The 16,252-nt window shown below is 39.9% G+C and overlaps 1 protein-coding gene across 6 annotated transcripts in view; it reads right to left on the bottom strand.

The window, feature by feature from the left end:
- The window catches only part of LOC126970553 (MAP kinase-activating death domain protein), an 86,959-nt gene that overhangs the window by 50,198 nt on the left and 20,509 nt on the right, over positions 1-16,252 (bottom strand). For 4 of the 6 annotated variants that reach the window (XM_050816516.1, XM_050816519.1, XM_050816518.1 and 1 more), the window contains exons 3-12: positions 12,104-12,284; positions 9,911-10,052; positions 8,431-8,578; positions 6,244-6,401; positions 5,434-5,684; positions 4,919-5,171; positions 3,847-3,973; positions 3,181-3,213; positions 1,691-1,782; positions 571-787 (exon numbers count right to left, since the gene is read on the bottom strand). In XM_050816516.1, coding sequence (XP_050672473.1) covers positions 571-787; positions 1,691-1,782; positions 3,181-3,213; positions 3,847-3,973; positions 4,919-5,171; positions 5,434-5,684; positions 6,244-6,401; positions 8,431-8,578; positions 9,911-10,052; positions 12,104-12,284 — 1,602 coding nt within the window. The remainder of the gene's footprint in view (positions 1-570; positions 788-1,690; positions 1,783-3,180; positions 3,214-3,846; positions 3,974-4,918; positions 5,172-5,433; positions 5,685-6,243; positions 6,402-8,430; positions 8,579-9,910; positions 10,053-12,103; positions 12,285-16,252) is intronic. The other 2 variants (XM_050816517.1, XM_050816521.1) reach the window with 1 other exon arrangement.

Raw genomic sequence — 16,252 nt, 5'->3', positions numbered from 1 at the left:
ACATTCTAGCGCTCAACAAAGGTACAACTACATTAAGAGTATTGCTGTCATCTCTGGCGTACGCAGTATCAGCTCGAACCATTTGACCGCCTGCAACTTGCGAATAGTCGGGGATCCAATGCTCTGTGAACGTCTAGATCACTTGGCGTTGCGTAAAGACGTCGCTTCTTTGTGTGTCTTCTACGCATTTGTTACGGGGAGTGTTCTGAAGAGTCGTTTGATCTGAGTCCTGCTGCCGAATACCATCTTCACACGACGCGCTACAAATTAGGATATGATCGCTACCATCTGGATGTGTGGCGTTCCTCCACATAGCGGTTTTCAAGGAAATTTCTTCGACGTACAACCAAGCTGTGGAATGTGTGTGAATTTCCTTGTGGGGTGTTTCTGGGACGACACTACACCCGCACCTTCAAAAAAGCGCGTACACGTTTCTAAAAGGCCGTCAACGCTCTTTTGATTCTTTTGGTGTTACAAGATAATGTGGGCGGCGATGATCAGGTGACCCGTTTGCTCGTTTGTCTCCCTTTTCGATGAAAAAAAGAGTAAAGTAACCTGTACGGAGCTCACCATAGCGACCCTCGTAGCCACGTCGACGGAGTCTACGTCGTTGCCGTAGATGAGGGGGTTGAAGGGTTGCGGCGAGTGCGGTGCGAGCGCGGCGCCGTGCGGAGCTTGCACGGCCGTGAACGAATGTCTCTGTGCGGGGCCCGCACTGCCCACAGACACGCGCCGGCTCTCTGGCGTGCTGTGCGACCCCTGGCTCTTGAACGACGCATTCTGCACCCTACAGACATTATTAACACATTCATTTTAATGTTACACAGGCCTTTCACTCACTTCTGTGGAGGCTTCTTTGCTGTCTAGATCGGTAAAACCCGAACGGGTTTAAGTTTCTACTTAGCTTTAAGTAGTAAATGTATAATTTCTTGTTGTGTATCAATAAAAGTTGATACTACAGCAGAGTCTTTTCCTACGAAACTAGTACATAAGGAGGCTATTTTTATTTAAAGCCCCTTCAGGACGAGGGAGCTCTGGTATAACTGGGCTACATTTCATGTGACGAACGCAATCGCGATTAGGCTCAGAATTTTTTGATTTCTATCGGCAGATCTTACCATCAAGTGAACGTGTCGCTTATCTCGGTTCGTTGTATAAAAAATCTTTTGTAAATTATTTTAATCGTTGGTTTTAACTTTTGACCAACTTGTCAACTCCTGTCAATTTACGTCGCCTGTGACCACGTAGGCTACTTTGTAATTAATACTAAATAATGGTATATCGTTATAAAAATGCAAAAAATTTATACGTAAAAGTGTTCTAATCGCCTTAAAAATATTGAATTAAATGTGTGATTAGGTAGACTCGGGAAGAATGTCAAGTACATAATATGAGTATCTGAAAGGCGAAATTAATTGTATTGTATTGTCATGAAATCTATATATATATATATGTATATAATGAAAATGGTTTTTGTTTGATGCTCTTTCACGCCTAAACCGCTGATCGTATCGACATGAAACTACCACCATTCGATGCGAAATTTATCCTAGATGGTTTATAAGTACTTATTTTTCGAATTCCAACGTTCCTTCCTTTTAAAATTCGCCCAGCGACGCAGGCGGTAACAGCTAGTTATTCATATGTTAGGAACCATAAAATAAAGTTTGTAAAGTAAAAAAAAACTTACTTAAGAGTTGCTCCGCCCACGCTGTCCCTCCTCGAGGGCAGTATCGGAGCTGTAGCTTGCTCAGCAGTCGATGTCGTTAAGCTGCTAAGTGCCTGATAAACGATACCAACATTTAATAACAGTTTAATGCCATTTGTGAAGCATAACAACCTAACTTGTACTGTACTAGCAAACATAGGAACGTGTAAACTCTGATATAAAAAACCTATCTGCGCAGCACTGCCATATGAGCCATAGATGTAGAAAATATACAGAATTATAGTAGTAGCTAAAGTGATATTAAACATTTGTTTCTTCTAGCTTCGTAAAAAGGGCCACAGATATTGTTAGCAGGCGTGATTTTTTACTTTTAACCCCATTTTCTACAATTTCATTTATTTAAGACAATGCACTTACCAACGTAAACAGGTATGCCAGTAAAGGAGTGGCTCAAGGGTAGCCTAGGTATCCAATCTCGTGATTGTTTAAGTTATTTTCTTCATGAACTGAATGTTTTAAGATCCATAGACCATCTCACTGACGTAAGACAGTTCGACGAAGAGGCTCGGATACATAACAATCACACATTGTGTAATGCTAGCCATAGCACCGTTCATACCAACCAATGCAATATTAGCAAACTCCTTTAACTACAGACATTCAGTTTGCACTATTATTGCAATGTTTAAGCAACTTTTAGATACTTTATAACATATTAAAATATTTAACAGCTAAACTTCACTAAACCTACGTCATAAAAGTAGGCAAACCGTTATTTTAACTAAAATTTATTTTAACTAAAAGTTCTTACAATAATCGAAACCCACGCGCACTTATATCCGCTTTCATATAAATCCGATCCGGAATTTATATTTCATTTAATTTTCTGCTTTTTGCATGTCAACAACTGATCTATATGTCGCCGTGGTCATCGACGGATACATTTTACTATTCGACATTGACGGATAACATTAAATCTTGGTTCAAAAGTGCGATCTGATCCAATATTGAAAGTCGCACTTAAAGAACAACATATATAAATGGTTAGGTACTAAACACAAAAATATTATTTTATAAAGCGATTCAAAGTTTCTTTTCATTTAAAATATCATGTGGGTTTCAATTTATTTTATTTACAATCACAAACACATGCTTATTTTAAACAACATGACTGAAATTAATCAATTATATTCAAAGTACATATTAAAGAATAATCAAGAAGAATGCTAGAAATATCCATAATAATCAACCACGAAAATCACTTTAATCGTGATCTAATATTTTATTTTATCTCATGTGTATTTCTAATATGATAAATAACTAAATTATTTCGCGTAAAATTGTATATATGCCTATACTTTCAGTCATGACATTTAATTTCGTTTAGTAGATATATAATATATGATATGCAGGGCAGTATGTTATCTACGTCGGCATCCTCATATGCATACGCATAGCACAAGTGTAGCATAGTATTTGAAAGTAGTGTGCATGTAAAAAGAGATATTTACTCCAGATCCGGATGTCCCCATGTGTTGCATTGCCTAGCGCGACAGGGAAAAGTGAAATGTTAGTGAGTCTGATCAATATATTAATATTCATTAGGTACAGAATAGATAGAGACGCTAGATATTAATTGAGAGACAGTTTGATTACATTTTTAAAGCAGTGTCATAACAATATATAAATAAATATAACGTATACGTATTCTTATAAGTATGTAAGTAAATTGTTCATAAAGAAAATAGTGAACATTCATATAACGATGGCTTCCATCAAATATAATCCCGACACGCTCACCTGAATATGACAAACCAAGCGTCCAATGATCAAACCCGCGACGGATGATTCCAACTTCGTTCAACCTACTCAACAATACATCCATACAACAACAACAATATTCTCAACGAGAGAGTACTCCATACTACTTATGGTTTTAATTAATTATATACCTTCCAATAATATTTAATAGTTGTTTTTAATTATCATGACATTGACTTTAAAACTGCAATCGATTTAGTTGTGTTGCCTGCTTCAAAATTTAAGTGCACTAAGTAGAGGAAACATTCACCGAAGACAGCATAGCAACAATGATAGGTGCCCCACGGCGCGGTGTAAAGATAAATAGTGTGTTACATAGATTATAGAACATCCTGTGTTATACTATCTGAAGTTACCTGCTTCAGGTGACTCTTTAGCACCGAGCTCTCGGGTTCGGGCAACGCAGGCAACTCCTGGTCGTTACCCGTCGGCGATGTTAATTTTGTTGCATCTAAATCTACCAGCCATATGTCATCTGGCAACCTGTTTGTAATAAAAGTATCATAAGAATTTACTATAACTAGTTTAAATAAACCTACCAATTGCACAATATATTAATATTGTTATAAAAACTATCGCCCTCTATTATATTTTGCGAGTTTTTCTTGGAAATAATCAAGGAGATCTACGGTCATTTATTTTTATTTGCATAATAATTATAGGTAAATAAATATATTGTTTAGTTACGAAAATTTTATTCACTTAAATTTGTAAGTCACTGAAAGTAATTAAGCATAGAAATAAAAATATAACGATGGTGAAAGAAAACTAACAGACGAAAGATAAGATAAAAGTGTGTGTGGCGAGTGAAGGAGAAGTAACATGGCAGGTGTCTCTTTACAATGTGAATATGACATTTACAGATTTGGTTTCATTCGCTTTTATGCGCCATTACATGCGGTAGTGAGATACTTCATTAGGCCTCTTTGATGTATTTGTAAAGTCGCTTTACGATCGCAATGAGAAGCTAAGAGTACGGTCATCAGCAAATGTACCGATGTTGAAGTCTGCGGTACGAGTAAAAAACAGGTACAGTGGTAGTCTCAAAACACTTCCCTGGGGAACACCTGCCCTAATGGGACAGAGTTTAGACTGAGCTTTTCCATTCTATCGTGGTTACAGAAAATATCAAATTCAGGTAGTATAGTTTAAACAAGCGCCATAGCAATAAAACCTACAAACAATCCAAAACTATAGTCAGAATATCGAAAAATTCCACTGCTGGGTATTTTTAATTTATAAATTAAATGGTTGTTACTCGAGTAAGTACCTACGACTGTGTTTAGAACGCTGATTTTTTTACTGGATCATCATAATCCTTCGATAGCAGGTTATCGGTTATGTGCAAATCCTCATTGCTACACTTACTCAAGTAATAAAAACTATGTAAATTTACTTAAAACCTCTAAGTGTGTAAGTAATTCTTACTTGAAATTCTTCTTATAGATCAAGAATGTCGCTGGAATGCCAATCAGGAACGGTGTGGGAGCCAGTAGTAACTGCTCCGCGCAGCTCATACAGCTGGGCAGCAGCGGTATGGCCGGGAACATGTACTCCAGGGGATACAGCATGGAGACCAGCGCCATCACAGACATGGACAGCGCGTTATAGTCCCGGGACTGCACCACCACCTTGTTCTCCAGCATTATGAGCGTAAGTACTTTAAGACACGTGTCCACTCCTGTTAGTGATAAACTTTTATGATATGTTTCAAATTAAAAGAAGAGTTGATAGAATGAATTTAACACACACTCTTCTCAATTCATCTTGTTTATTATTTCAATATTTGCTCGAGGTCGTTCAAATTTCCTTCGCTCTGTTCAATCACTTCGCCGCCTTTTCACGTATTCTTTGAAGTAAGTTTAAGGTCGGCATTTGCCCGGAGTGCGTGAACCAGTACTTACAAAAATAATGTTATAGCAACAGTTATCATAATTGCTTACCTAATAACTCCAAAGGTAAATGCAGTGGAAAGTCGACGAGTGTGAACCTCGTGTGGTCGGGTAGCGCGAACACCAGCGGCGCATGCGCAGTCGGCGACAATACCTCCAGCTCCACCCTGGTCTTCCCTGGCACCGGCACGGGCGCTGACAGCAGCCGCAGTATCCACGTCTCTATCTCTTTGACGTCGTGCAGCACTATGGTGGGAGTGTTGTCGTTGGCTTGCCCGGTGAGGACCGACCACACTGTATCTCTGGAAAGGTCACCTATTTAATGCCAGTAGTGTTCGAGGCCAGAACGGCCAACACAACAATTTTTCCAGCAGCGTATTGTTCAATTGTACCGGTGTATTCCGGTTTGAGGGGGACGGACACAGTATCATGATGTAATCGGTGCCCAATACGCTGAATTTAAGACTGACAGACATAGCGCTTGCTATTTAAGAAGATGTCGTATCTACATATTAGTACGAGAGCAAAAACTCTTTAGAGCCTGAAGGTTATTGAAAGCTAAAAACATAACTACTCTCATCTGTAATTTTAACATAAATACCTACTATTTAATAAAAATTATGAATTCGATCATTGCTTTCGTTTTTTTTGAATATTTTTTTAAGTATACAGATAATGTAAGTTTAATTACAAATGACAAAGTTCATTATGCCATGATTAAGAGGTCATTTTTCTTTAATGAAATTAATGAATTCTCTGCTATTAATGAAGAAAAACACAAAAAATACGAAGTACGACCTCTAGCTTCACCCTAAAACCAAAATCAGAAAATAGTAAAAATCAAAAGATGTAATGCGTTACCTGAACAGTTGCCTGGACGCTCCAAGGCGCCGCGGACTAGAGGACTCATTGCACGCATCTATCAGCTTCTTCAAGATAAACAGACACTCTCGGAATGTTGAGAAAAATGGATGATGTGACAGGAGGCATAACGATGTTAATGAGTGATTCCGGATCCGCTGTAACAATTATATAATTAATTAGTTTTATATATCATATTCTTTAGTACTTACATTATCTCCAAACATGTTTATATAATATTCTGCTGCGGTATCTACAATGTATTGATTTCTGCTGTTTTTTATTAGTGGTACCACAGCTAAGCTCAAACACCATCCTCATCATATGGTTGCTAGGTTCATCCACAGTGTGATGTTATTTTAAATATTTGTTAGCAGCTATCTGCTCTTCCAAAATGTTAGGTATATTATCGTATATGTATAGTCATTTATATTATAGTAAAATTCCCACACGGACCATTTTTAACTTTCTTTTAAAATAGGTAGAGATGTGTTTCTTACGTTTTTGATATACATTTTTAATTCAACCGCTATTATGGTAAAACATGTGTGTGCATAAGTATCGTAAGATCAACTCAGTATCATCATAATTTAGTGGTAGTATCCAGGCGATCAATGCAATTTTTCATTCATTGGGCGTTTATATTATATATATATATATATATATATATATATATATATATATATATAACAGATACATATATATATATGTATCTGTTTGTTTATTTAATTATAAAGAATTGCCGCACGAAATTTATACTGCATGCTAGAGAACTCCGTCCTTAATGGTGTAACAAAGGCAACATTTTCTTTCCTTCGTTTGTGTTCAATATTAAGATCTTATGTTATTGTTTTATGCAATTTTAGAACACACTGTACAATATATAACTTTCTGACTGTTAGTAAGTTACAGAGCTAATATTTTGCCCTGTGATTCCCCGGGGCGTAAAAAGAATAGGGGAGTGCCAGGCCCAAGGGTGTCGTAAGATGCGACTAAGGGCTTTTTAGAAGTGGAGGTGCCACGCTGCCGTCTTATGACGTCAGCACAATCGGGGTAGAGTCGTCGAGCTTAATTACCACACTCGCACAGAATACCGGCGTGAATTTGCGGCGTAGTGCCGCATAGGTCAGTGTCGAGGGCCGGAGGATTCTGCCCCTGTGATTACTCTGGAGTGGCAAGAGAATGTGGGCGGCGGTGATCACTTAACACCATGTGACCCGAACGCTCGTTTGTCCTCCTTTTCCATAAAGGAAGCTTTCTGTAGAAAAACGTTGTCGCTTAAAGTGCATAACCTTTAAAAGTGCTCTTTGGGCTTCCAGTAATCTTGACTTAATAGCACCACATGGGGTGGTGACCGCGAAACAATATACAGTAACAGACTGAACTAAATCTATATATATGTCATGCTTTAAATATATCTGGGGGCCTTTATTTTTTGGTGAATACAGGGAGCTATGTACCTAAGAAACTTAAATATCCACATAAATTTTCTAATCCTGGCGCGTACATATTCAATTTGAGGGAACCAGGAAAGCCGCTGGTCGCCTATAACATGTATTTCATGTCATACTAGCAGTGTCTTCAGAAAAGTGTATTTTAATTTTAAATAATTTGTGGGTTGACTGTTTTTGTAGAAGGTATGGCAAATAATTTGTTTAAGCTTTATTAATTGTGAGCAAATTGTATTTGAACCAATTTCCAACTAGTGCCATCCCTTGTTCAGCGGCGCATTTTGTTTCTTGCCAGGTGTCTCCGGCGAAGACAATCGCCGTATCATCGGCATACGAGAAGATTGTGGCTTTGTTAATTTGTAAATTACAGAGATCACTGATGTAAATTAAAAATAAAGTAGGGCCTAACACGCTTCCTTGCGGTACGCCACATAATATGTTGATATCCTGACTTGACAGCTGGCCCAGTTTAACCTTTTGCTTCCTATTACATAAATAATTTCTAAAAGTTGTGTGCCTCTAGTCCAAATAGATTCCAGTTTTTGCACAAGTATGGGGAGAGATACAGTATGAAATGCCTTTTTCAGGTCAATAAAGACTGATAGGCACTACTTTCTCTTGTCAAGTTGATCTGTAATTAGCGAAGTTAAGGATGTTACTGCATCTTCCGTTGATAAGTTCTTCCTAAAGCCAAATTGAGACGAGGATATTGGGGATTTGGGGATGTGCTACGTACCTGACGTTTCCTGGCTGCTCTGGGGCTGGGAGCCGGCGAATGTTCTCCGCCGCTCTCCGAGTCGAGCGGGGGCGGGGCCGGCGGCGGCAGGCGAGCGCTCGACTCCCGCTCCGAGTCGCTGGGCGCCACGTTGCTGCTTCTATAGTCACTGAAACGAACGCCTGGCGTTAATTTATTCAAATTATGGTGAAATTTTGGTATAACTAGTTGAAATTAGGCTTTAATGTAGAGGTTGGAATAGGTAGGGTAATGTTCGTATATGCCACTGTGAAAGTACGCTATTATAAAAAATATATTAATTACTTTTGTATAAGAATCAAGAGAAAGGCCCTTTAATTAATCAATTATAAACATTTGAATAATAAACTTATTTGTCTACATATTTTTTTTTTCGCAACCATAAGCGAAATAAATCTTAGTCAATGTGAAAAACTATTAATCAGAAGTTACTTTTAAGATGTAACCTTATGTTATTATTGCGAGATCCGACTTTCAGTTGTTTTTTTATTCAGCTTAGACAAGAAAGATGGATACTTCAAAAATTCGAGTGATTTTTGAAAACGAGTTCCGACGGGGAACTAACTAACGAATATCAATGTTGCGTTTGGAGAGGGGACTGCTTATGAACGAATTCAGTTTAGAACCTGAAAACGAGATCAGGAAAAGTCTTGTGACGTCGCTCGGGTTAACTAGTCTGATGTAAAGACACAGTTACTATTACACGCGTTTTAACTCTTTATGTGTTTTATTTAAAGATGAAATCAAATTTAAATCTGGAACAGTACACCCACATCGAAGTTACGATGACAAGAAGACAACAATTTTGGTACTTATGTATCATTTGTTTGACCTTTTAATATTCTAGACGACAACAACGCTAACTAAGGTCTCTGGAGAAAATAACAGCGTCAAATGTTCTATTCTTAACTATAAAAATAATATTCTTTACTGTTGTCGCATAATAACATTTCCCTAGAGTAATTTTGAATATGGTTGGGTTGGCAGTACAATTTTACTTCTTTGATGGTTTCTAATAGCCATACGTCCAATGGTAAAATATCATCTACTGTAACACAAGGTCGAGTGACGACGCACTCTTTTGTAATTTTGTGAAATAGTGATGGTAATTTATATATATTATGGCTTTTTCATTTATGAATATGACTTTTTTTATTAAGTATTTTGTATTAGTTACAACGGTGTTTCCTGGCTATACTTTGTCTAATATTGGTTTGCATGATTTTTGTAAAGTTCGTTAATTACTATTGTTGCTGCTCGTTTCCACTAAGAATCTTAAAATTGATTTATTTATTTTAATTTAATTCTCCGATATTGAAGAACACCCGCAACCATCGCCAGCATTCACCCTCTTTTATTCTAGAATTCAATTTATAAGAATTAACTTTTTTTAATGATTTCGACATAATTGTAATGATAATAGTTTCACATGAAAATTCAAATAGATGTAATTAATGTTCACCTGGAGAAGGCGGAATCGGAACTCTTCTCCATGGACTTCCTCCAGGACTCGCGTCGTATCACACCCCTCTCCCGCGGTCCGGGAGCGGGGGCCCGTTCCACGGCGCGGTAGAAGTTCACACATATACCGTAACGTGTCTTGCCTGTATAAAAAGTCATCATTATCTGACTGATAACAATATTATTCATTAATAAATGTTTAGAAATTAACCACTGTGTTATAAGTTTTCGGATTCATAATACCTTTGTAAGTTTATTCGACACTTTATTTTTCCTCCCGTGTTACAATAGAGTTTGGGTTCCGGTGATCACTTATCACAAAATATATTGTTGCTTTAAGTCTAAACTAGACTTGCAATAAATATTGTATTTGTACTTATAATGTCCTAATCTTGCCGCTCACGGTGGCACTATTGATTTTTTTTATGGAAAAGGAGGACAAACGAGCGTACGGGTCACCTGCGGGCCTACCATGAACTCTTATTGCGATTCAATTGACAACCTAAAATGAACTGCTTTGCTATTTCGGAGCACGATGTGATTTGAGCTATCTAATTTAGGTTGACGTCAAATCAAGTGATTAAATCGCAATGATGTCAATTGAATCGCAAACTGATTTAGTTCGTTCATTCATTCGTACCATGAGGAAATATTTCAACCTAAACTGGATAGCTTATGTGTAAAAATAAGCGATTCGAAAAAAGTTGCTACTTCCTTAGAGGAAAGTGAATCGTGTTATTAATAACTTTTAAACGTAACGTTTTAATATAGTGAAAACATACAGAAAAGGAAAAATTTTATTGATGAAAGATGAGATGAGAATACTTTATTGGACTTTTTGTAAAACAAAATACTGAAACTGACTGTTTGCAAGAACGAATTAAAAAAAATGTACTCTGTGCTCATGTCAAATCAAACATCAATGGAGGTGCGTTCATAACTCGTTATTTTTACGAAAACACCTAAGCAAACATTTAATTTGTAATTCAAAGAACTATATTTTTTTATATTACTATTATTTAATAAGTACAATTTCAAAATGTATTTTAGTAGTTTTAGTATTTTATATACAAAAAAACCGCTCTAATCATACCATTTTAGGTTTAGGAACGCAACGCATATGTTGGAGTAAGAGAGACAAAGTGCAACGACAGTAAAGCGTCATCTCTTTTTCCCACCGCGAACCACAAACATAAGCGATCTCAGCGCCATTCAGTAAAAGGCACTTCATAGTACGAATTTTAGTAATTCAGTTTAGGTTAGGTACCTAAATTAAACTGACCTGCATCGGAATCGCATCGCTTATTAAAAGTTGATGGTAAACCCTCTGGTGTTAACGGATCACCGCAGCCCACATTATCTTGCAACACCAGAGCAATCACAAGAGCGTTGTCAGCCCTTAAGGAACGTGTACGCGCTTTTTATGAAGGTACCCATGTCGTACCAGAAACAAGGAATCTCATTCCACAGCTTAGTAGTACGTGGAAGAAAGTTCCTTGAAAACCGCACTCGAGGAACGCCACACATCCAGATGGTGGGGATGATATCCTAATTTGGGGCGTGTCGTGCGAAGGTGGAATTCGGCGGCAAGACAGGTGAAACAGCTCTTCAGAACACTCCCCGTGATAATTGTGGTAGAAGACCCACAATTAAGCGACGTCTCTACGTAACGCCAAGTGATCCAATCGTTTACAGAGAGTGCTCTGTGAACGATTGGATCACAATTGGGCCAAGTGTGGCCCACGACAATTCGAGCTGTTCTGCGAGTGCAAGAGTTGGAAGTGGATAAATAGGATTTTTTTGTGGTAGACCCGCAAACTTTAGTCTTGGACTTGGACAAGGTTCAAGAGAGGATTCGATAGAAGACACAAATTTTTAATATAGCTATAAGCCGTTTGCCGGATCCAAACTGTCTCCTTTTTATGGATCGGATGGACAAGGGCTGACTTCCATGAGTCAGGGACTATGCCTTTTGAGTATGAAATCCGGAATAAACGCGTTAGCACCGGCGTCAACGATACTGTTCAGATCAGTACTGTAGTGTCGTACAGTGTTGCTATTGTTACTTCTTCATGAGAATTTCCTAACTGTACTTCTCTGCATTTCTCTCACGGCATCATATGTTTTGGGCAGATGAGGCTGATCAGGTGGGCCAAAGGGTTATGTTATTTCAAAAGAAAATCATTAAACATACCTGAATCCTTATCCGTAAGGGTAAACACAAAGGAGGTTGTATCACGGGCGGCCATGTTGGATAGTTGCCGCCGCTGGGCCACGGATACGCATCCTTCGGGTTGACAGAAGTACACCATGTCGAGCGGTAGAGGGAAGTCATCGTGGTTGGTGAGGGGATATCTACGGAGCAACTCCGGTGCCTGTTCACAATAAATTCATTATATTTTTTGTCTTGAATTTGCTTTGCTCAACGGGATCAACACATACTATACTTATAACATATATATAATTATTTACCTTGACCGTGAGTATCAAATTCAAAAGCTATTCATGTAATAAAAAAAATACACTTATATAATATGTCAAATTTATGCATTTATTATAAAACTTAAATCCATCAGCGTAGAGCCAAGGTACATGGCTGGGTCCTGTGTTATACTGCCTGTACCAAGCAGGTACTCCGATATCTCGTCGAGACTGAATCAACAAAACTCAACATCGCACCGCCACTGGTCAGTCAAGTATCTGTTTTTATTCAGGGACCATTGGGAGAATTAACCCGGAAGATTAATGTTACTATAAGTACCAAAACACCCTTAGATTATCCATTTCTAATCGTCAATCAAAAGCACAAAGTTCAATCCATTTTTGTATCAGTTAGGTGCGCCCACACAGAAAGAAAACAGTACCTATTATAGAACACGCACATTATTATAGAACAATTTGGAACACATAGGGGCATCTTATGTGTACGTATTTTATCCGCTATTTGCCAGATATTATAGCCATTAATTCCTGCTAACGAAGGTTGATATAATTAGTACATAAATACACCAAATATACAATATATTAAACAAAATTTATTGATGTAGGCGTTACTTTGCGGATATCCATAATTATACAAATGATTTGAGTTTTCTTAAGTGTTAATTCCGCCAATATTTGTCTTTAAACAAAACTGCTAACTTGCTAAGCATGCAGTATCGTGCCAGATTTTGGCGAGACAACACGTCCTGAGGATCACGTTTCACAATTCGACACGTCCGAAACATGTGTCGAATTGTTTAAAGACAAATATTGGCGGAATTAACACTAAAGAAAACTCAAATCATTTGTATAATATATTAAACCTAAATAGATGTACATTTTTATTACAAATAAGAATAATCTCATAACCTTGGGAGCCTCGCGGATCAAGTGATGGCAATAGTCACCGGCGGCCATGTCAAGTAAACTAGATCCCTTTTAAGTCGGTATAAGGCCTTTTTCAAAGTTTTTTTTTTATTTTATTTATTTAAAATAAAATGCGTTACATGCTATTAAGTACTAAATAATTGTCACATGCACCTCGTAAGGAATAGCAATGAACGACAGAGGAGCAGACATTCAAATATTTTTTTCCTCTAGGTATTCATTAATAGAATCGTAACTTTTTTCCAAAAGTAACTTTTTCAAAGTGCTTATAAATTTTTTAATATTGGTTTCGGCTTTTATGTGTTCTAGTAACGTATTATAAATTTTAACTGACATTGGATAGGGACCGGAACTGTGTAGTGTTAATTTAGAGTTAGTTTGTAAAAGATTATTTTTATAACGACGTGTGTTGTGGCGGGGCACGTCTATGATTTTAGTGTAAAGATTTGGGTGTTTTCTTACAAATTTACATATATCGAGTATATATGTGCACGGTAATGTTAGAATATTTAGTTTTTGAAAATGAGGTTTGCAGCTTACTTTTTGTTTAATATTTGCCAGCACACGAATACATTTTTTCTGTAAAATAAATTTTAATATGATAGCATTGCATTTACATTGCTTGTCTGAAACCTAAGAGGTTTAAGGGCAGTAGTGTACAAGCAATATTGTGTTTGACTTGATACTATGTTGGCAGTTCGATTCAGGCAGGCAACGCGAGCTCACGTGCCGCGTTATCTGTCCTCCTTCGAATATTTTTATTACCTGCGTTATCGCACTATCTGCTCAGGCAACCTGGGCTAGCTATTGTTATCGCGCGCTATTGTTCGGGACTCTTTGAGTCTCGCACCTGTTACGTTCCTTCGCGGAACGTAGCTTAGTTATTATCTGTGTTAATTACCCGGTTTTACGATCGTGTTAGTTAGCACCTGTGCTGTGTTTCACGATTCTGCACGCTAATCGTGTGTGTTTGTGAGTTGCAGTTCGTGCCGTGTGTGTCTTCTCCGCGGGGGCCTGCACAGCGTGCATCGGGGTTCCGGCCCAGCCAGTCTACATCCAGCAAAGCTAAGTCTTAGGCTTAATTATTATTATTAATTTCTTTTAATTTTTGCATATTTTATTATTATTAATATTATTTATTAATGTGCAAGTGTACAACTTAACTATAGTTGTCCACTTAATTATTATAATCCCCCTCTGCCTGACCCGGGCAGCGGGGGTTGATGCCCACCCAACTTCACCAATGGTTCCCGACGAGGGCTTCTTCAGCGCTCTCTTAGATAGGTTATTTTCGGAAAAGATCGCTCTGCTAATGAAAGTAACAATCAACGAGACAGTGGATGCCGCTATCAAAGCGAAATCCAACAAATATAACTCATCGTCTGACGTTTCGGGTTCCGACGGGGAATCCGAAATGGAACTAGGTAATGACTCCGACGCAAGCTCCGTAGCTTCGGTCAAACCAAGGAAAGTGATCACCCGATCAGCCCGTCCGCCTGTCCTTCAGGCGTACTTTGACGCGCAGGCGACCCCTAAGGTCAGGACTGACCGCGGGGACCTCAGGCCCCTCAGGCTTCCAGTGCTTCACCGGCCCAGCCGGAAACCGCTCTACCGTCGAGAGCGGACAGTGTCGCGTCAGATGCTGACGGCTTCATCACCGTCAGTCGCAAGAAGAAGCGCGGTCGCGAATCGCCTTCTCTTGATGGCACACCCGCCGAGAAAGCCGCGGCCACGACTGGCTCCACTTCCGCGCCCGCGCCCGCTAAAGCCCGCGTACCGCCTCCGACCAAGCGCCCGCCTCCTATTTTTATAGGAGACCGAGGCCGCTGGTTGGTTATCAAAAATAGGATCCCGAAGATGCTCTCCTTCCAGGCAAGGGTGTACCAATCTCTCATCAAATTAGAGACCAAAGAGGTAGCGGACCACCGCGCCTTGACATCCCTTCTTAGAGAGCTGAGTGTGGGTTTCCACACGTACGCCCTGCCTGAGGAGAAGCATCTGAGGGTCGTTATTAGGAACGTCCCCAGAGAGTTAGACGAGGCCGACATTCTGTCGGACCTCAAAGAGCAGGGTTACCCTGCACACGAGGTGCACCGTATGCGCGGAGCCACCAACAAACAACCATTTAACATGGTTCTCGTCGTCCTCGATCTCACGCAAGAGGGAAAGGACATTTTTAACATAAAATCGGTTTGCTCCCTTCAGGGCATCCGGGCCGAAGCTCCTCGCAACCGCGGGGGGCCTGGTCAGTGTCACATATGCCAGTTATACGGGCACTCGGCACGCAACTGCGAACACACCCCGAGGTGTGTGAAGTGCCTCGGCAAACACGGCACGCCGGAGTGCCCTCGACCAGCGCAATGCGCGGAGCCCCCGGCCTGCGTCTTGTGCGGGGAGAAGGGGCACCCAAACACAAGCGTCACCCAGGGCGCCGCCAGCCGCAAGGCAGAGCAGAGAAGGTGGAGTTCACTCCGACCTTCAAACCTGCGCCGCCTCCGAAGGTAAACGCCTGGGCGAGGTCTCCTCCGGCTGCCAACGCTGCCACAGAGGCCACTCTCGCGGCCCCGCGCCCCTCCGGCCACCGCTAGCGTCCCACCCAGCGGCGTCGGTCCCGCGACCGAGACCACCGGCGCCCGCGTCCGCGGCAACAGGTAACCAAGGCGGGAGCACCTTTGCCTTCATGTTCGAACTGTCAGAGCTGTTCGACATAGATGAAATCATAGCCCTGGCCAGCAGGCTCGAGGCTGTCCGGGACGACCCGCCGTCGCTCCTGCAAGTTATGGCAGACAACGGCAAAATATTCCGTGCCCTCACCGATATAAGGCGAAAGTATAAAAACATTCGCGATGCCTAATTACGTAAGCGGACGGGTTAAACCACATACGCTCCGTATAGCGTATTTTAACGCCCAAGGCCTTAAGCCTCAACTAGACTTGGTGAAGGAGTTCGCTCACGAACATCAATTAAACCTATT

Source organism: Leptidea sinapis, chromosome 21 (assembly GCF_905404315.1).
Source record: "Leptidea sinapis chromosome 21, ilLepSina1.1, whole genome shotgun sequence".
Taxonomy (NCBI): Eukaryota; Metazoa; Arthropoda; class Insecta; order Lepidoptera; family Pieridae; genus Leptidea; species Leptidea sinapis.
Note: the sequence above shows the minus strand (reverse complement) of the source record. Positions and strands in the feature narration are given on the sequence as shown.